General features: G+C 36.5%; 3 protein-coding genes and 1 long non-coding RNA gene across 5 annotated transcripts; 1 reads left to right on the top strand and 3 right to left on the bottom strand.

Moving 5' to 3' along the window:
• Positions 1-256: 256 nt before the first annotated feature.
• On the bottom strand, positions 257-5,818 carry LOC111790150 (DEAD-box ATP-dependent RNA helicase 8). The gene is made up of 10 exons (XM_023670979.2): positions 5,017-5,818; positions 4,492-4,552; positions 4,038-4,272; positions 3,110-3,348; positions 2,070-2,321; positions 1,795-1,975; positions 1,461-1,549; positions 1,310-1,383; positions 1,109-1,226; positions 257-758 (listed from the first exon to the last, which is right to left on the bottom strand). The coding sequence occupies exons 1-9, from the start codon at positions 5,298-5,300 to the stop codon at positions 1,148-1,150; spliced, it is 1,494 nt and encodes a 497-aa protein (XP_023526747.1). The 5' UTR covers positions 5,301-5,818; the 3' UTR covers positions 257-758; positions 1,109-1,147.
• A 611-nt stretch (positions 5,819-6,429) lies between these two features.
• LOC111790149 (acetyl-coenzyme A carboxylase carboxyl transferase subunit alpha, chloroplastic-like) lies at positions 6,430-12,441 on the bottom strand. 2 transcript variants are annotated; one of them, XM_087122733.1, is made up of 11 exons: positions 12,311-12,441; positions 11,146-11,640; positions 10,738-10,812; positions 10,526-10,633; positions 10,293-10,453; positions 9,909-10,023; positions 9,662-9,816; positions 9,250-9,301; positions 9,098-9,166; positions 8,341-8,418; positions 6,430-7,542 (listed from the first exon to the last, which is right to left on the bottom strand). In XM_087122733.1, the coding sequence occupies exons 2-11, from the start codon at positions 11,518-11,520 to the stop codon at positions 6,604-6,606; spliced, it is 2,127 nt and encodes a 708-aa protein (XP_086978859.1). In that variant the 5' UTR covers positions 11,521-11,640; positions 12,311-12,441; the 3' UTR covers positions 6,430-6,603. The 2 variants fall into 2 exon arrangements, with proteins under 2 accessions (XP_086978859.1, XP_086978860.1); XM_087122734.1 differs by lacking the exon at positions 12,311-12,441 and adding an exon at positions 12,194-12,214.
• LOC147793331 (uncharacterized) lies at positions 6,809-9,643 on the top strand. The gene is made up of 3 exons (XR_015420460.1): positions 6,809-6,948; positions 7,240-9,317; positions 9,446-9,643. It is a non-coding gene; the product is annotated as an uncharacterized LOC147793331 (long non-coding RNA).
• Positions 12,442-14,249: 1,808 nt separating the features above from the next.
• LOC111791459 (pre-mRNA cleavage factor Im 25 kDa subunit 2) lies at positions 14,250-19,658 on the bottom strand. Its single transcript, XM_023672810.2, has 7 exons — positions 19,429-19,658; positions 19,064-19,109; positions 16,375-16,468; positions 16,217-16,290; positions 16,032-16,118; positions 14,856-14,966; positions 14,250-14,631 (listed from the first exon to the last, which is right to left on the bottom strand). Exons 1-7 carry the CDS (start codon positions 19,545-19,547, stop codon positions 14,560-14,562), a joined length of 603 nt encoding a protein of 200 aa, XP_023528578.1. The 5' UTR covers positions 19,548-19,658; the 3' UTR covers positions 14,250-14,559.
• Between the last annotated feature and the right edge of the window lie 308 nt (positions 19,659-19,966).

Here is a 19,966-nt window from a genome sequence, read left to right as displayed (position 1 = left end):
CATATCTGTCGGCGGCGACCCTAAAGCAAAAGCAATGCTCCAACAACGCATTTAATAAAATTGCACAAAGTCCCTTCACATAGAAATTATGCTACAAAATGCAAGCAAAACCAAACTTTAAACTTTTCAGATGTAAACACTCAGAGAAGTCATTCCAAACATACCCTAATTTAAACGCATTTGAACTAAAGCTAAATAACACCAACGAAGAGGGGAAAAAAAACAATTGCCGAGTACAAAAGCATGGCCGAGGAAGGGTACAAAAGCAACTGTCCATTGAACTTTGAAGTATTCGAAACAACCGAGGGGTCGGGGAGAAAGCAAAAGTTCTAAATTTAGGAGTCTATAAAGTGCATAAAAAGAGGAAGGGCAGGGGAGGATGAGAGTTTTTTCAAGGGGGAAAAAACGGAGAGATTACAATACATCGCAGAAAGTTGGAAGGAAGAGATGAGATGTTGATGAGAGCAAACGAGGAGAAAACAAACACAGAGAGAGCAGAAACAAACAGGTCAGCTGATAAAGATAAGCCAAATAACTGGGGACCCAGAATTCAACCGCCGCCTCTGGGATTTTTATAGATCACCCACCAGTCTACATTCTATCCTAATCTCCTGTTAAATGTCTTCACGCCTATAGCTTTCTAACTAATAGAAGATTCCAACCCAACACTCTGCACAAGCTGAGTCTTCTCTCATATTGACTCAGAAAACACACCTCCATCGTAGCCAGATACCGCTCTTTCAAGGAGCTTCATTCACCTTTAAGGAAACAAAAATGAAAAATCCATCAATATTTGTCGATTCAAAATGATTTACGCACAATTGTAGCAATGCAGATATACCAGAAAACTATATTTAGGAGTTAACTAACTAAAGGTGCTTAATTAGATCGGTACAATCTAATTATGTTTCAAACTTTTCAATGCCTGCCATCCCCAGATGTAGGAATTCCTTTTTGGATTCTTGTATAATGAAAAATCTCCTTAGTTTTTCCAACATCCATACCTTAGGGGTACTCCTACCATTTGTTCAATATATATGTACATGCCTATGTGTCTGTGTGTATACATATAATGAAGGGGAATTCGGTAGCACGGTACGGTTCTTACCTGCCAATCGTTTACCTAGGATCCAGTGCCCACCACAAATTACTGGCAGTAGATTGCCTGGTCAATATGGGGTGGTATTTGTTTTATTTCAGTTCCAAGTTCTTGCTCAATCCTGTACCTGTTATACAGAAAATCACATTTCAGTGCATTTGAATATATGACGATGGCAGTCATCAAATAAACATCTTTTAGAATACATACAAATTGAAACGATCCTCATAAGTGATTAAATTCACAGCTAATCCAAGATGTCCAAACCTTCCAGATCTTCCAACCTGGAAATGAAAACATTTTAAAATATTAAAGGAGAGGTAAATCGAAAGATTCGACAGGAACTGAATGTGACACATACCCTGTGCAGATATGTCTCTGAATTCTTGGGAAAATCAAAGTTAATAACAACATTTACTGCTTGAATGTCAATTCCTCTTGTAAATAAATCTGCAATTGCATCCCACATTACAAGAAATTAGTTCAGGAAAAGTGGGATAGTTTCACGGATTTTCTTTTGACATACTGGGTAAAAGACATGCATATTCAAGAAGGGAGAAGAAATATATAGAGTTAAACAAGATGCAGTAAAGAAAGGATGTTTTAACTTTTAAAAAGTAAATAAATAGATAGATAGAGGCATCCTTATCAAGCTTATGTACGCATGAATTATTATGCACTTAGAAATAACATACCAGTACAAACAAGATTTCTACATGCACCATTTCGGAAGTCATGAAATACTCTATTACGATGATCTTGCAGCATCTTTGCATGAATATAGAAACAAGAATAACCAAGTTCCGTTATTTTCTTGGCTAACAACTCGACTCGATTTACGGAATTGCAGAAGATAATCGACTGGTTAATTTGCAGCTGCAGATAGAAACATTCACTTTGTGATTTAAAAAGGAAAAGAGAATCTAGGGAAGAAAACCAAGAAAAAGAATTAGCTTCCTCGGAATCAAACCTTAGAGAAAAGAGTATTAAGGCAGTGAACTTTTTGTCTTTCTTCCACAAATGCATAGAATTGGGTGATACCCTTCAAAGTGAGCTCATCCATTAAGTTTATAATATAGGGCTTGTGAAGATATCTATCTTTGAAGTCCTTCACAGTAACAGGAAAGGTAGCGGAATACATAAGAATCTGCCGATTTGAAGGCAAAAAGCGAATCAAATGCTCTATTGAAGGTTGGAACTCTGGAGACAAGAGCTTGTCAGCCTGAGAAACAGAACAACAAAAGGTTAGCTTTTCGCAATAAGTTAACAACACACCCAATACTATATTATTAATCGATACTAAACCCAAGAGCATATGACCCAAGAAAATGGTTAAATATAAAATAGGATACGTACAATCATAGAAGTTGGAAATGGTTTTCATTATTTTTTATCATCTTAACTTACTCCTCAAACTAAAAACCTAAATTAATGAGTTAAGATAAATTAAAGCAATCGGTATACTTTTCTGAATGTGGTAACCATAACTGCTAGAACAAACCCAAATACTTAAATTTACCCCGGAATTTGAAGTCTTTCTTTCAGTAATAGTAACGCATGCACTACCTCTTTGGGGAAATGGGAACTTGGTAAGGAAATAAGAACATAAAATTAGACAGTTCACACTACTATGCAACACGTATAACATACAGGATAATGCTTAAGCATACGGATGGGAGGGTGACAAAGGCAAGGAGAGAAAATAAGCACAAACAAAAGTGAAAGTCGTCCAGGTATATAAAATGTGTTTACATATCCTGCTAAGTTGTATGACTTCCTTTTCAATATCATTCTCAAGTACACAAGGATGGAAAAGCAATTGATATCTGCCGTAAATATCATTGTTCAATTATCAATCTATAGTCATAAAATCATTTAGATTACATGACCCCACTACTGTAATATTATAGGACAAATTCCTACGGAAACAATAATGATATTGACAATAAGGCAACTAATTTAAGATATCCAGAAACTCAATATAATTTCGTTCATATCTCAGGTGATTACCTCATCCATAATAAGCATAGAACAGTCTTTCAGTACACAAACACCCTTTTTTGCAAGATCTAATATTCTTCCAGGAGTTCCAACTAATAAATGAACTGGTTGATATAATCGCATGATATCATCCTTTAAGCTGGTACCACCTGTCGTAACCATAACTTGAATATTCAAATTCTTCCCGAGTTCCTTACAAACTTGTGAAGTTTGAAGAGCCAACTCTCGTGTCGGAACAAGGATAACAACTGTTCATATAAAAAGGAAAAACAAATGTCAAATAAGTGAACCAAACAAAATGATATAGGAATCAATATTGCCATAGAAATGTGGCATAGTAGCATTTAGAGAAAATGAATAAAAAGAAAACCACACGTTCCCAGCGCCTTAGTAGAAGAATGATATGACACATGTTAAAATTAAAGTCGTGGAATAAATTATTGGGTCAGAAAAAATAACAGTAGGAAAGTGGGGCGAGCCATAGGCAAAGATGCCATGAGGGTGGAAATACTAAGTAGGTTGATGCATAGAACTCAAGAGGCTAGTCTTGTCTTGTGGAAGGGTATTATTATTCTGGGAAAGAATAGAATCGATCTGATGAATTTACAACTTGAAAGTGACATTTTTTTCTCTTTACACATTAACAAGATATTGTTTTCACCAGAAGACCTCAAGTATGATATTCAACATGAGCAACGATTTAGTGGGAAGAATTAATGTACTGGTCAAAGGAAACAACACAGCAAGAATTTTGTTGTGTATAATTTCTAGCCTGTTGAAAAAACTTGGATTAAACTACAGCACATTGAGAATGTTTGGATGGCAATGGAGCTAATTAGAATTTGAATATGAAGGAATCTCATCGATTTGGAATTTAGATAATCAACCTGCTCATAAAAATAATATAAGATTGATAATGACTGGTAAAAAAACAAACCTTGGATTACATTGTTATCCTGATCAATCTTTTCCAAGGCGGGAATGCAAAATGCAGCTGTCTTTCCAGTTCCGTTTTTTGCTCTAGCAAGAATATCACTACCGGTTAAAGCAATTGGAATACTTTCTTCTTGAATAGGAGATGGTCTTTCAAAGCCTTTCTCATAGATTCCCATGAGTAATTCACGTTTTAAAAAATAGTCCTCGAATTCATTTCCTTTCGTAGCTGTCACATCCTGAAATGAAACAAGCAGATGCTAACAAAGTTAGCCATGTCTTATACAGAGACCGTGAGTATTTCAAATTTGAATGAGATTCACAGAAAACAGACTAAAGAATGAGAATATTATAGTAGCACTTATCTGCCAAGCCTGTGCCTAGGGATAAATCAGCATGCAGCGATTAATATTTTATAAACTGGTTGTAAAGCCTTAAGAAGATCATTAGAACAATACCTCTGTTCTATAGCGTGTATCGGGTGGTGGAATCTTTAGCCTTGCCTTCCAATCTTGTGAACTGCACGGAAGAGAAAAGGCATAAATGATAATAATCAGTTTCTACGCATGGCAGGCAATACAACCTACCAAAATTCAAAACCTATCCTGTTGGCAATAGAATTTTGATGAGATACAAAAGTTTCTTAACATAAGAACATCTGTATGCTCAACATCCTCAGTCACATGAAATATGCGCAAAAAAACACAAGTGGCGGGTCAGAAAGAAAGATAAACAAGGAGCAGAGACCCAAATTTTTTACCATACCCGATGCTTTTAGCGAATGGGATCAACCATAATTAATAAGTTAACCATGTGCCCCCTTCGACAGAAAACCAAGCATCCAATTGCAACCCCATTACAAAATCATAAATCAACCTCCGGTATGAGCATACAGAGAAATTAATCCAATCATTTTATGTAAATGCCCATACAAAATAATGCATAAAAAGAAACACAAACTCCTTCGCGTATTTAACACAAACCTCGAATCAACAGCCTCAGACTGCACGGTCTTCTCAACCTCGTCAACGTTGGAATCGGCAGGACCGCCACCTAACTGGTTCCTTTTCAGCCATTGTTGGTGTTGTTGAAGCTGCTGGTGTTGGTGCTGGTTCTGATGGTGCTGTTGTTGATACTGCTGATTCGGCACCAAATTTCTTTGTACGTATTGCTGCTGGTGTGGTCTTGACTGAAACGAAGGGTTCGCATTCACGCCTCCGCCCCGTCCAGCGCCGATCCCAGGTGGATACCTTCCCCTATTGTTCATCACTAGACACAATGATCAAGACTCGAGACCCTAACGACGTTATTAAAAAAACGGGAGCTAGGGTTTCCGATGGATTGATTGAATGACGACAAAAACAAATAAGAAATCTAACGAAAACTACCAAGAAGATAGAAAGGACAATAATCGGCTACAAAAGGGTTTCGCTCAAGTTCACTAACGAAGCCTAGAATTTATACATGACCAAAAATCCACCAATTATCGTAATCCCATGGCGGATAAAGGGCAAATCTGAACCCGAAATTGACACAAAAGAAGGGGGGGAAATGCAAGAAATTTGTACAGATCTAGGTCAAGAAATGGCAGAAATTGCAGCAACAGAAAATTTTACAGAGCAATGAGGTGAAGATTTTGATATTAGAAGCTGCGGCAGTTTCAACGTAGATGAGAGCGGCCGGAGTTTCTTTCGTCAATGTTGTTTTCGGTCGTTTCGCAGAGAGAGAGACGATGAAGCGGGGAGTTACTATTGGAGAGCTCCTAGGGCAACCAAGGAAGTGGGTCTAACAATTTGCAGAATAGTCCCTCTTATACTTTTTCTTTCTATGTAAGGACAAAATTCTTCCTTTATTTTCATTTCTTTCCCGTTTTCTGTCCATTTTTTATTCATTTCTCCTCTTTTCAGGGGCATTCCAAGAAGTGTCGCAAATGTAAAATTAATTTTTTTTTTCTTAAATTATAAAAAATATATATATTCCAAGTTTACAGCTATTTTAAACTCAAAAAATGTTTCATTTTTCTATTTTTCTATTATTTTTTCATAAACTTTTTTATTTATAAATGTCATGTCGTTTTTGTGGATTAGCATCTCGAGGTTCTTTGATAGGCATAAAGAACCAAGGTTAGCTCGTTGATAGAACCAGGGTTAGCTCAGTTGATGGTCCATAAATAAGGTAAGTATGTCCATTATCAACCAACTCTAGAACGAACGAAAAGACCGAAATAATCTCCTATCTCGGATTGGAGATATGCTAACAGGGCAAAAATCAAAGTGGGCCGGGAAGAAAGTCACTCATAATCCAAGCTCGTCTCCACCGTGTAGGAACTACGAGATCACTCCAAAAGATGTTAATAAAATATTCATGTATTTTTTTAATAAACTTCAAACTTTAACTACTAAAATGAAAATTTTGAAAGATTTATTTATTTTATTTTATTTTTATTCCTTCAATACTTTGGAGACTATATAATAACTTCTATGTAGTTTATATCAGGGAAAGCAAAGTCTTGGTAATTTACATAATTGCCCTCGACCTTGAGAGATGGAACTATTATATTATGCATTTATCTAAATCCTGACATTACTTTCTGCACCGGCCGCCATGGATGAAGCCACCTCCATTCTCAAGCTCTTCACTTTCTCTTTCAACCCAGATGCCTCCAAAGCTTCAACAATCTTATCCTTTATCTCAGCCTCCACCTTTTCAACCTCTTCCAGATTCAACCCATCCGCCATTTTCGCTTTCAGTTCCTCAATCTTCCCCTGAAGCCCCTCCATTTCTATGGCCCTCTCAATCTCTCCATTGATCTCCTCTTTCAAACGCTGCACCTTCTCTCTCGCCTCCGCCGGTGGGGCGGCGGCAGTCCTTTTCGCCACTCCAATGACTTCTAAATTTGCTGACTTTAAGATATGGTAAAGCTCTGCCTTGATTCTTTCGAGCTTCTCTGTCAGGTCTCTGTCCATTGGGGCCCCATTAGAGATGGCGTTGTCCCAAGAATCCTTTAATTGTTTCAGTTTTGCTTTTGTCTCAGATGGGATTTTGTTGTTGATCTCTGATTTAAGTTCTTCATTTTTCTTCTTCTGATCAATGAGTTTGTTAACCATGTCTAGCTTTTCAAGCTTCTGTTTCAAACCCATATAGGAACCAGGCTTTGATAGGTTCTGCTTGAATTCTTGCATGATTTTGTCTGCTTTTTCCTTCAGGTTTCCGCTGAGTGGTTGATTAGGCGACCCATTTGGCGCTTTAGAGAGTTCTAGCTTGAGTGATTCAAGCTTCTCTTGCAGGCCCATGGAGGTGAATGCATTGGCTATCTCTTTGTCAGCATCTTGCTTGAGTTTCTCAATTTCTAAATTTATGCCAGCAGCCTTTGGCAGGCTGGTTTGAGATGGCTTCATTTTGTGTTTTCTCTTTGGATCAATGGGAACACCTTCTTGAAAACAGCCAATATGTCGGTATTTGAGCATTCTGTGGTGAAGCATCTCTTCTGTACTCATGTTTGACAACTCCTGAGCAAAGTCAATTTTAACTTTTATTAGGTGAAGATTCGTTACAAATGAAAATCTTAGGAAGATGTTAGGAACTACTCTCCACAATGGTATGATATTATGGGACTTTCCTAAAATGCCTCCCTACTCTCTACAATTGTATGATATTATGGGACTTTCCTAAAATGCCTCCATACTCTCTACAATTGTATGATATTATGGGACTTTCCTAAAATGCCTCATGTTAGTGGAGATGTATTCTTTATAAATTCATGATGATTTCCTAAATTAGCTAACGTAGGACTCCCTTCCAACAATCCTCGACCGATACCCAACACATCTCCAATAATCTCAATTGCTTCCATTTCTAAAAGAACGGGAAGAAAACTTCTAATGGACACACAAGACGATCGCTTGATCCAAGAACTTCAAACCTTCGCAAGGAATTACTCAAAACCATCATGAACCAGCTTAGAGGTTAAAGGGTAGGCGGATCAAACACAAAGGGACTTTGGGGTTATGGGTTCGAACTTCATGTTTGCCAACTATTGCTAATATTTTACAAGAGCTTTCCTACCATTAAATGTCAAGAAAAGCAAGGGGAACACAGATTGTCCCAAGATACTAGTCCAGGAGTCCATTAGATAGCAAATACTCAGGGACATGATAATTAGTATTAATGGGTCCAAAATCATTGATCATTGTGGGTATTAGAATAAGAGCATTGTTCAAAACATTGGGTACATTAGATTAGGAAAGATCCAGTATTAAGTTTACAATTTCTGCAGTTCTAAATGTGAAGATGAGAAGGATACCTGCCTTCATTGCCTGGATTATTGCAGACTTAATTTGTTGGGAGGTCCATACAGGATCAGCATGTGCACCACCTAGAGGCTCCTGTGAGGAGTAATTATTAACATGGCATAAGCAAAGTCCAGTAGAAGCCATAGCATCAGCTGAGCTGATTATAAAAGTGTAGGGTAAATTAATAGTTGTGTCATCTCGTCGTTTTATTAATTAGTGTATCAAAAATATAGTATATGCTATTTCTTCTTGAAGCTTCATCTCTCCCAGACACAAACATTGAGTTGAAACAATTAGTCAAGCCAAGATAAGTGGTTGAATGAAACAAATATCAATAGACTGATGGATGAGATAGCAAGGTAAGCCACCCTAGATGGATGGGATGAAGTATAAGATAGCCAGCCCGTCAGATAAGATGATGAGAAATCCTTAGACTAACGGCCTGAAATGTGCCACTTAGCCTTCTTTCATTTATGATAGTTATCAATTGTCTAATTGCAATCACAGCACAAACATTGTTTTACTCGTTTCATAAGGAGGACAAAAGAAAAGGAACAGAGAAATAAGCAATAGCAGACAAGAAACCTCGTGGGGTCAAACCAAAGAGCAAGTTCCAATTGGGCAACAAAGTTCTTTTTTTTTTTTTTTCTCTCTTCTTGTTCAGTCATAATCTAGAAAGGAAATGATGACAGGCAAGAAAATGGTGCGGCTTTAACAATGCTAAAAATGCTTTAAGCGCTCAGAGTACACGGTTTACAGAGAAAATACTTACAGGGATGACGCCATCAGCAATTTTGAGCCTATAATGTTCTTGAGCTGTGATTCTCAATTTCTCTGTAGCCTACGGGAGTAAGAAACTTCGTGAGTTAGACAAGCTGGCTAGCTTGTTTTCAAATGCGTCCAATAACCAAATCAATCAAATACCTTGGGGGCTGCTTGGGAGGATTTCCACAATATTGCAGCACAGGCTTCAGGACTGATAAGAAAGACAGGTACAAGAAACAAGTTTATTGTATGAGCTTCAAATATTACATAACAAGAGAGAATCTTGTTCTGTTATAGTAAGTGTTACTTCCTTATTGACAAGGATCAAAAGTGCTGGAAGTTTGCTTGAATGCAGGGATAAATGCAGACGTGAGACCTCAAACATCATTTACACGTAAAAACGAGTATCATAACTACACACCTGAAAGTCTCTAGCTTATAAAATTTTATCAAGCAGTTCTTCAATGAGTGTCTGAGCAACTATAAGTTCGAGGATGGATTTTTTTTTTTTTTTTTTTTTTTTTTTTTTTTTTTTTTTTTTTTTGTAGTATAAAAAATAAAGTTGTCGTACCTTGCAACATATAAAACAGAATTCTCCATCATGAAAATTTTATTTGAACAAGAAATGGCAAGAGCACCTCCTGAACCACCTTCACCAGTTATCACTGTTACAGAGGGGACCTTTAGTGCAAGCATGGTTTTTATGTTCTGGGCTATTGCATCACCCTGCAAATGTTAGATAATTGTTGAGCCAATACCATATTATCAAATCAACACCAAAGTTCAATTTCCATGCTGAAATGAAAAGAGTCACCCACTTGTCCAAGTTCCTCAGATTTTGGATCAGCAAATGCCCCAGGAGTGTCAACTAAAGTAAGAACAGGCAAACCATGATGATCCGCATATTTCATCATCCGCAAAGCCTTCCGGTAGCTGTTTTTCTAGACAGGTTTTGGTTAGCATACCCAATATTTACCAAACAAAAAGAAAAATTGCTCATATTGACTCGAGAGCCTTTCCAGTGAACATTTTCACCTCACCAGTATTTGGGTTTCAAACAACATAAAGTACAGGAGGGTATCTCCAAACTCTTGCTATCAAGGTCACTCTCTCTGATTTCAAAAGAGTAGTCAAAATATTTCGTTTTGTACTCATTCTAACCCTCCTAATTGTTGGTTTGATTATGGAGTCTTTAAGCTTACCCATGAGAGGTTGACATTGCGAAGTTCCGAGAAATGTTCTCCTTGGTATTCCTACCTTTCTGATTCCCTATAAACATGTAGCTTTTACCTTCAATGCTCCCAATGCCAGTAACAATTGCTGGATCATCATACCCAGCACGATCTCCATGGAGTTCTACCCACTGATCGAAACAAAAAGATAAGAAGTTAACATTCATTGCTATAAATAAGATGTAAAAAGTCTAGTGAGGAACCTTGTCTGTTATGTTTAATATATGATCAAGAACTGTCGGTCTGTTGGGATGTCGTGCAATTGATAATCGCTGAATTGGTGTCAAATGTGTGTACAAATCTTTAAGAACCTGGACTTGGAACAGAGAGCAGAAAAAACACTTAATACAGAAAGAATACGATATCAGGATAAGCAGACAAACGAAATAATACAGGGCAATACAATTAAACATACCATCTGATACTTGTTCTTGAGGATACCAATTTGATCGCTGAAATCCAAACCGGTTTCATCAGCCAAATTACGGATCTGAAAAAGAGAGAGAGAGGGAGTTCAATACAACATATATTATGAGAAGCTTCTATGTTCTGGTTTATGCTCGACTGATATCTCATGTCCAAAGCTTTAAATAATGCCTTACCCCAGAGATTTCCATTTCATATATGAGTGATTTATGAACAACATAAGGCTTTTCAAAGCATAACATTAAGAAGGGAAAGAAGGTGATTTAGCATAGTATTCTTCCAAGCTTTAAATAAGCTCCTTCAGTGAGACAAAATATTACTGAAAGATGTCAAATTCATGAAAATAACGTTCAGAAGATTTCCTGAAATTTTTTGAAACTCATAGAAGGTAATTTACCTCAATAATCTTCTTCTCTAAATCAACCAGAGGCTTCTCAAATGGAAGTGTGACGGGTTTTGGTTTCTCTATCAGAGGTTTGAAGTTAGACAGATGAGTCAAATGCCCACTTTTAATGTTTGGATCCATATCATCTGCCCAAGGATAATCGTGCTTCCTCCACTTTTTAACCTTTGCAGTGACACAAAATCTGTTCCTGCTCTTAATCCGGGGAAATTTTGGATCATCCAACCAAAACCCATACCCTCTTCTATAAGAACTTCTAAGGAGTTTGCCAGCCAAAAAACCTTCAACAAAATGCAAACTAGGAAATTCCAAGCAGCAATGTTTATTTCCAACGCTTCCGGATGCAAACGATAGAGTTGTCACCATCATGAAAAATCAATATACTCCTTCAAGTACATCCAAGAGTCCACTAGATATATTCCTGCTCTTGTGGCTGATTTCAGCAGAATAACAAGGCAAATACCACTAAAAGGCATTTTTCAATATGTCCTGTCCCAAGAACCAAAGGTAACACGATTTCACTAAAATGAGACAACAAATAATGGCATGCCATTGAGAGAGGCAACCCAAGAAGTGAATCTTGATAATGTAGCTTTGCAAAGAAATACAAGGAAATATCCTTCTCCATTGCCTGGTTGTCTGGAAATTTAAATCCAATGGTACTCCATGGATAAACATTGAGAATACCAAAAATCAAAAAATTTAAACATATACTTCAACTAATTAACATAACTTTTTTAGTTGAGTGATAGTTTAATGCGACAGTATTGTTGTTTTCTGATCGTCATTTAATCGATCTATGATTAAATACACCATAAACACTAATTTCTTTGATTTCATGCGAGCTCTGTAGTCTTGAAATTCGAAACTATGCACGCAATTCTGCAATTCTAAATTACAATGAGGCAAGAAACTCTTAGCAAATACAAACATAGTTTTCTCTAACAAAATTTGTGTAATTATCCATTCCAAGTAGAGAGAACGACAAAAAAAAAAATATATATTAATAAACAGACAAAAGTATCAATATCTCGAAACTCACCATTACTCAAGAACAGCCACATTGCTTAGTTTCGACAGTATGAATTAAAGAAAAGGAAGGAAAATTAGCTGAGATTTTCTCAGCAACCAAACAGAAAATCAACGTGAAGAAGAATACCTCAGATGGGCGCATTTGGATTTTGCTCAAGAATCTGCAGGAAAAAAGGGAGGGAAACGAATGGGATTTGCGAGACTGAAACTGGCGGTGGAAATGCTTTCTTTGCTTTCAGTTATAGGCGAAGCTGCAATAAACGCCATGGAGGGAAATGAGCGCGTGGTGTCAAGGGAAGCGGGTATGTGGCGAATGATGATTCGTCCGTGTGATACACGCGCTTTCAACGAAGTATTTGGTCACCACAATTGTTGAAGATGGACAGGTCATCGCAAACGTGGATATCTTTCCCCAAACATGGGGTCCACCTAGATTTATAATTCTCATTCCTCCTTTGGGGCTGTTGTGCAATTTTACGAGACTTATGGGGTCACTTTGGAATTATGATGAGCTCGGTGGTTTATGTGGGAAATTTTATTTAATAAGTGTAATTTTATATTTAATATATCAAAAAAGAATATATAACTTTTTTTTTAATTTAATAATCGTATTAGACGTGAAATACATTTAATTCAATAACTAATATAACAGTTTATTGGCGTGTTACGTTCTCTCCCTCTCCAACTGATGTGAGGTCTCACAATTCATCCCCTTGGAAATCCAGTGTCTTCACTGGCACACCGCCTCGTGTTTGGTTCTGATACAATTTGTAGTAGCTCAAGTTCACCGCAAACAGATATTATCTATTTTGACTCGTTATGTATCGTTGTCAGCCTCACGACTTTAAAACGTGTCTATTAGGGAGAGGTTTCCACACCCTTATAAAAAAATTCCGTTCTTCTCTCCAACTGTTGTGGGATCTCACAACTAATATGTACGGTGATCAAGTTTTTTTTTTTTTGTGCTTATTAAAATTAACGAGTTTATGAATATTTGTTCATTATTATAGGTTAATTAGGGACGAATTAACTACTAATTAGTAATTAGTAACTAATAATCAGTCATTAGTAATTGTCTCATCAATTATCTCAATAATACAACAACATTATTTGTGATAAATTAGCCAACGGTAGTAATTTTCTCATTTACTCACCACTTACGTCTTCTTGATAAATATATGATTTTTTTTTTTTTTTTTTTTTAAAAAAATTATATTTATTTTTTCATAATTTATTTATCTCGGGTCTCATATTTAAAATAATATTCAAATGTTAAAAACAAGAATAAAAATAAGTTTTTAAATTAATTGATAGCTAACATATTTCAAATTTTCAGTTTTTGAAAATTAACTTACAAATACCATTTTTACCCATCAATTTACAAATACCATTTTTACCCATCATATTAAATTTTTATTTACCCAAAAAATTTGATAACCAAAAGCCCAAAAAGACTTCAAATAAATAAATAAATAAATAAATAAAAACTGAATAATTGTGTATTTTTATTATTAATAAATAAATAAATAAAAACTGAATAATTGTGTATTTTTATTATTAATAAATAAATAAATAAAAACTGAATAATTGTGTATTTTTATTATTAATTTAAAACGACTTAAAAACATTTATAGTGAATGATTGACTAGGGACAAACTAATTAATAATTACTAATTATTTAAACCATTATTAAGACAAACCAAAAATAAATAATTACCCATTTACTTACAATTAAGTAACCAAAGCCTGATTTTCTTTAATGAGTAATGACTATTTAATTAGCCATAATGAAGTATATAAATATCAATAACATCAATAAATAAATAAATAGATTTAGGCATAGTTTAATAAAAATAATTTTATTTAGTTTACTAATAAAAAAACAGGTAAAAATAAATAAATAAATGGAAAACAAAAGAGTTATCTAAATTTTATTTTTTATTTTAAATTTTTTTCATTCAAACAGAAAGAATCCCCCAAAAATGGCTCAAAATAGCATTAAACCAGAGAAGCAGAGAGCCAAGGCTATGATTCTCACTTGAAAGTTAGAACCGAGGATGTCCAAGTTTCCACAATTTAACCACTTTTACAATTGATTCAATAGACATACATTACACTTTTAGGACTTTCATCAAGTTAAATCGATACACGAACTCGGTCGATTCTTTTTTCCGCTATTGTTAGAATAAACATGAACTTTTTCTCGGGGTTTTCTTCACAAACACATCGGTGAAAAACGTCGAGAACAACAAGTCTATCGAGTACACTAATCTATCTCAAGCAAGGTTGATAATGTCCTCTAAGTTCAAACTATCTCTCAAGCAAATTGGAGTCCATGATGCATGCTACAAATTTCAGGGTTCTTGTATTGATACCTCATGTGGTGATCATGTTGAACTGGAACCTGGAAAGCTGCTGCGGGATCGTCGATATAACAGGTCCGTATCTCTGCAATCAAGTGCGAAAACCAAAAACTAATATTTAGCTTAAAAATGGCATGATAGTTTGAGACTAATGGGATTTACAGGTACTATCAGTATCATCCTCATCCAGCATCAAGAAAATCAATTACTAATTGCTTATAATTCAGCAGGTTTTCGACATTGCCCAACAAGCTAAACAATTATTTAATATGCACGAAACTCGTTTATACGAAGAAAAATGCAACTTACCTGCACGTTGTCGTAGAGCTCAAACAAAGGAACTGCAAGCAGCTTCAAATTTTTAGGAACTGCGAAGTACTCTCTTTCAGACAAGTGAACAATGAAGAGCTTTTTGCATTCCTGGATCATCCAAAACCCTGATTAGGATTTTCACTTTTTTCATATGGAATAAAAAAAAAGTATTCAATATAAGTCAAGAATTAAGAAAAGAAAAAGGCTATTTCCTGAAAAGGATTTCTACTCCCTTCATAATGCTAATCGAAGTAAAATGGAAATTGTGAGATCCCACATTGGTTAGAGAGGGGAACGAAGTATATCTTATAAGAGTGTGGAAACCTCTCCCAAGTAGATGCATTTTAAAACCGTGAGGTTGATGGCGATACGTAATGGGCTGAAGCGGACAATATCTACTAGTAGTGGGTTTGACTGTTACAAATGGTATCAGAGCCAAACACTAGACGGTGTGCCAACGAGGACGCTGGCCCCCTAAGGGGGTGGATTGTGAGATCTCATATTGATTGGAGAGGGAAACAACATTCCTTATAAGAGTGGAAACCTCTCTCTAGTAGACGCATTTTAAAACTATGAGGCTAATGACGATATGTAACGGCCGAAACGGACAAATATCTATTGGCGGTGGACTTTAGCGGTTACAGAAATGGTGGACCAGACGTTTCCCCAACCCAAAAAGAGGGAGGATAAAGAGGCTATCAGATCAGCTTGAATAATTAATGATGTGAAGTTTCTACAATCCACCACAAAGAAGGCCGAACAAAGCGCAAAGCAAATTCCAATTCAAAGTCTAAGTCAAAGTATTAAATTTTCGCACAAAAAGTCGACATTTGCACGTCCACAAGTTCAAATGAAACTAACAAAAATGCAGCAAAACGTCACTATGCATACTATGTATATAAGATAAACAATGAGCCTTTTATCTTTTTTTAAAAAATAAAATGTTATTTATTAATGCACTTTTTTTATTTATTTATTTTTGTTATAATTTTTTCCAGAAATATCTATCAAATATCGACATTTTATCGATATTTCAATCAACATTTTCATAAAATGAAACGTCAAAATTTTCGTTGATATCAACATTTTAAACCTTGGTCAAAGATACCACAAACGAATGTCATCGAGCACTATAGGGGGTGGGGGTGGGAGGGTTTGAGAGAGGCTATATACCTTGGCTTTAGTAATATGAGGGGGGCAGTAAGGATACATAACAGTTTCAAAGTTTGGTCTCCACCAAGTAGCCACACATTCACCAATCTGCAGGAAATTTGCGATGAAGAATGTAATTCCTCGTAGAAACATATAGAACTTCAGAAAATAGATTTGCACGCCAAAATAGAAGAAATGATCCAAACCTGCCAATCAGGCTGGAGAGCGGGTGAATTTGCACCCAGTTTGCTCGTCAGCTTCCTCTTTAAACCTTCAATTTCTGCAGATGTTAAAACAAACATGAGAGAGATTTTACTCAATGGGATGGGGGGGGGGGGGGCTTGAATTGTATATAAAATCTTGCCATTTTCTCCTGGCTTCAACCGGCCCCCAGGGAGCTTGCAAAAGGTATTGCCTATTTGCAGAAGTAGAATATGGGGATGGTTATGTTCTTGCACCTGTGGAATTGAAAGGGGAAAAAAATGAAAAGATAAAATTACACCAATACATGACTCTCTTGAATATCAGTCACTAAATTGCAGAAACTAAAGAGAGACTTAGTGAATTTAAAAGACATTCAGTGCCCAACTCACGAAGGCATGAAACTGGAATTCTTTGGTCTAATTGTGAAATCTCACATCAGGAATGTGGAAACCTCTCCCTAGTGAACACGTTTTAAAATCTTAAGGGGAAGCCCGGAAGGGGAAAGCAAAGAGGACAATATATGCTAGCGGTAGGCTTGAACTGCTACAAATGGTATCAGAGTCAAACACCGGGAGGTGAAGGGGTGGATTGTGAGAACCCACATCGGTTGGAGAGGGGAACGAAATATTCCTTATAAGGGTGTAGAAACCTCTCCCTAGTGGACGCGTTTTAAAACTTTGAGGAAAAGCCTATAGAGGACAATATCTTCTAGCGGTGGGCTTGGACTGTTACACTAATTCTATCAAAGCTGCAGTGGAAATTATAGGCTGCGAGAAACTACAAAGTCTTCAAACACAAATCTTGGGCTCCTCTTGGTGACCCTAAAAACGTTGTCTGTTGTAATCACAGTGTGCCTTGAATATTTGAGGTCCCATTCTGTAAACCCCTTAAGCCGTGGATTGGATTGCTTATCCTCCTGTTTTTGGACTCCTTTCGATTCATCAACACGTTCTTTTTTTCTTATCAAATTTTGAAAGGTTAGGCTGCCCCTGTATTTCAGCATCCAACAGATTTCTCTTTAAATCAAGCTTCTTGAGACCTCGCATCTCAACCAATATTGGTTATTCATGTTTTTCCCTTTTTTTTTTTTGGAAGATAAAGTCTAGAGAAGAGGGAGGCAAATGGCCACTCTCCTTTTTCCGGCTAAAATTCTTCCAAAATTTAATTGGATTCCCTTCCAATTTTCAACAGAATGTAATTATTAGTTTCCTAAATGAACTTGGAGATATAAGTCTAAGGACATACAGCAGTATTATTACCTCTCCTTGTTGTAAATCACCTCCCTGATTGAGCTCTGATTTCCGGCTCATAAAAAAATTGAAGTCCTATTCATTTTTCATCCCTGCAAACAAGGGCCTCATGCCCGACTGAGATAACAGTAAACGATCCACATTCTTCAACGTCACTCAGATTTTTCAATGTTAGTGTTACAGTAGGCACAAAAACATAAGTACCATTGACATATTACAATTGATTAATCTAGATGCCGTTTCTGATTATGCAGCGTTAGAGATGTCGTTCTAGATCCAGTCTATCTGTTTCATCCAAGACCTTTCTTATTAAGTTCTGATGTAAGAAAATGCCAGTCAACATACTGTGTGCCTTCTTGAGATCCACCTTAAGAACCAAGCCCTTTTTTCTAGTTTCCATTTGTCCACCACTACATTGGCAACTAAAACAACATCCACGTTTGTCTATTCCCTGTTCAATGGTTCTGAATGATAGCCCTTGGCAGTGTTTGCTTTTGTCTATCAAGTTTCCACATACACTTGAGCTAAAAGTTTATCAATAAAGGTGGTTAGCAGATGCATTCGAATCTCCAACCTCGGTCGGCTTGGTCTTCTTAGAGTCTAGAGATATGAAATGAAATATCTTCAGAACATCTATGTTCCGATGTGTCCTTCACAGCCTGATGCTTACCTTTTCCATACCATCACCAGTAAAACCTCTTTTCTTTAAAAGGCTACTTAATCTTCCTTATTATTAGACCCAACGGGATCCTAATCAAGAGCTTCAAGGAGAAAGTAAATTCCTTCAAACCTAGAATAAAGAGAAGAGATCCTCTTCGGTTCTCAAGCTGGCCTACTTAACAAAGCATGTACCCATCTATTGTCATGTCACCATCTCACTAGTAAAATGGCATTTAGACGATGACCAGGCTGGGAAGCACAATGCAATGCACTGAAATCCTACTGGTTCTTCCAAGTGCTTGCAGTTAGACTTTAATTTCCTCCACAAATTCATAAATAAGTTGTTAATGCATGGTAGGCAATTCCTAAAGCATCAACTTCAATGAGCTTGTTTTACATTTTGCTACTGAATTTTTAGGTCAATTCTGAATCCAACTTGCGGAGGCTTAAATCCTAAAAGATTTTGGATATTTTGGAGTTGTTTTACCAAATACATAAATGTCAGTTATAGAGCTATTAAAACATCTACTTTAGATTTGCAACCAAAAACAGATTAATTAATGTATTTGACATCAAATGTAATCAGTATTTGATATATCACGGATGGGAAGATCCCATGTTAACACATACAAATATTTCATTGGATGCTTGCTTTTGGTATAGTCTAAAAGATGATAATGATGAATGTTCAGATTTAGTGATCCCTGTCTTTCAATAAGCACAAGGATTCAACAACACAATTTTCCCAGCTATTTGCATGCGTATATGTAAGTAATGAAGACATTTGCAATTATTCACGATTCACAACTGAAGACACAAACCATGACATCCAACTACTACATTTGTATCCTAATGGTCCATTTAAACGTTAATTTTTCAAAAAAGTATTAATAACGAAGCAAGGCAATGAGTACATTAAGATGAAATATGAGCACTGACCAGCAGAATTGCTTCAACACTTGTCCTCATGCCTTCCTTCATATAGCTGTGAACCAAACACCAGTACATGTTACTCATTCCACTCAATGCCCCTCCAAGCCCGGTAAATGATAGATCACAGGCCAGGAAGAAGCAAAGAAACAAGGTAGCAATAAGAAAGCACTAAGTTTATCTATGAACAAATGGCTTGAAATTACTACAGCTTCTTCCACGATTTCATGTAATGCTATACACATCAAATATAAAATGACCAAGAATCCACCATAAGAAACAGCCAAATTTCCTAACTTTCAAGACCAACACAAAACTAAGGCGGTGAAAAAAAAAAAATCTAGGGTTTAAGGAATCGAGTAAATTTGCAGTACTTGACTTTCATGCGAGCAAGACGATCGGCGACGGAGGTGTCCTTCTCGAGCTTCGGCTCTTTGGTACCGAAAGTGTAGCTGGAAAGTGGATAGGTGTTCACCACCGGCGACGTCACCATGGCTGTGTTCACTCTGCAGCTGCCGGTCAAAGGCGGGAAGATGTAGAAAAAACCTGCGATCGGCCCTTTGCAAGCTCTGCCGGCTAATTGGTTTTAATGCTTTTACGTGCGAGTTTTGATTGAATATCTCTCGAAATAATTTGTCAAAATAACCCCAAATTTGTAAAAATGGCACTTAAGGGTGTTTCATATACCTCGATAACCCAATCACTCCGACTACCAAACTCAGGCCCGGGTTAGCTTTTTCCTTCATTTGGGTCCGATTAAATTTTTTAAAACAAGAATTTCGAGTCAGGTCGCGGTTGACATTTTTTTGGTCAACCAATCAACCCTAGGGTTACAACCCAATCCTATTTTGAAAATTGTCATGAATATTAAGAAGAATTGGCGTTTAAAACTGATATTAGTGGTGCATTATG

This window comes from Cucurbita pepo, chromosome 3 (genome assembly GCF_057944985.1).
Source record: "Cucurbita pepo subsp. pepo isolate OVF chromosome 3, ASM5794498v1, whole genome shotgun sequence".
NCBI lineage: Eukaryota > Viridiplantae > Streptophyta > Magnoliopsida > Cucurbitales > Cucurbitaceae > Cucurbita > Cucurbita pepo.
This window is presented reverse-complemented; position numbering and strand designations above follow the sequence as displayed.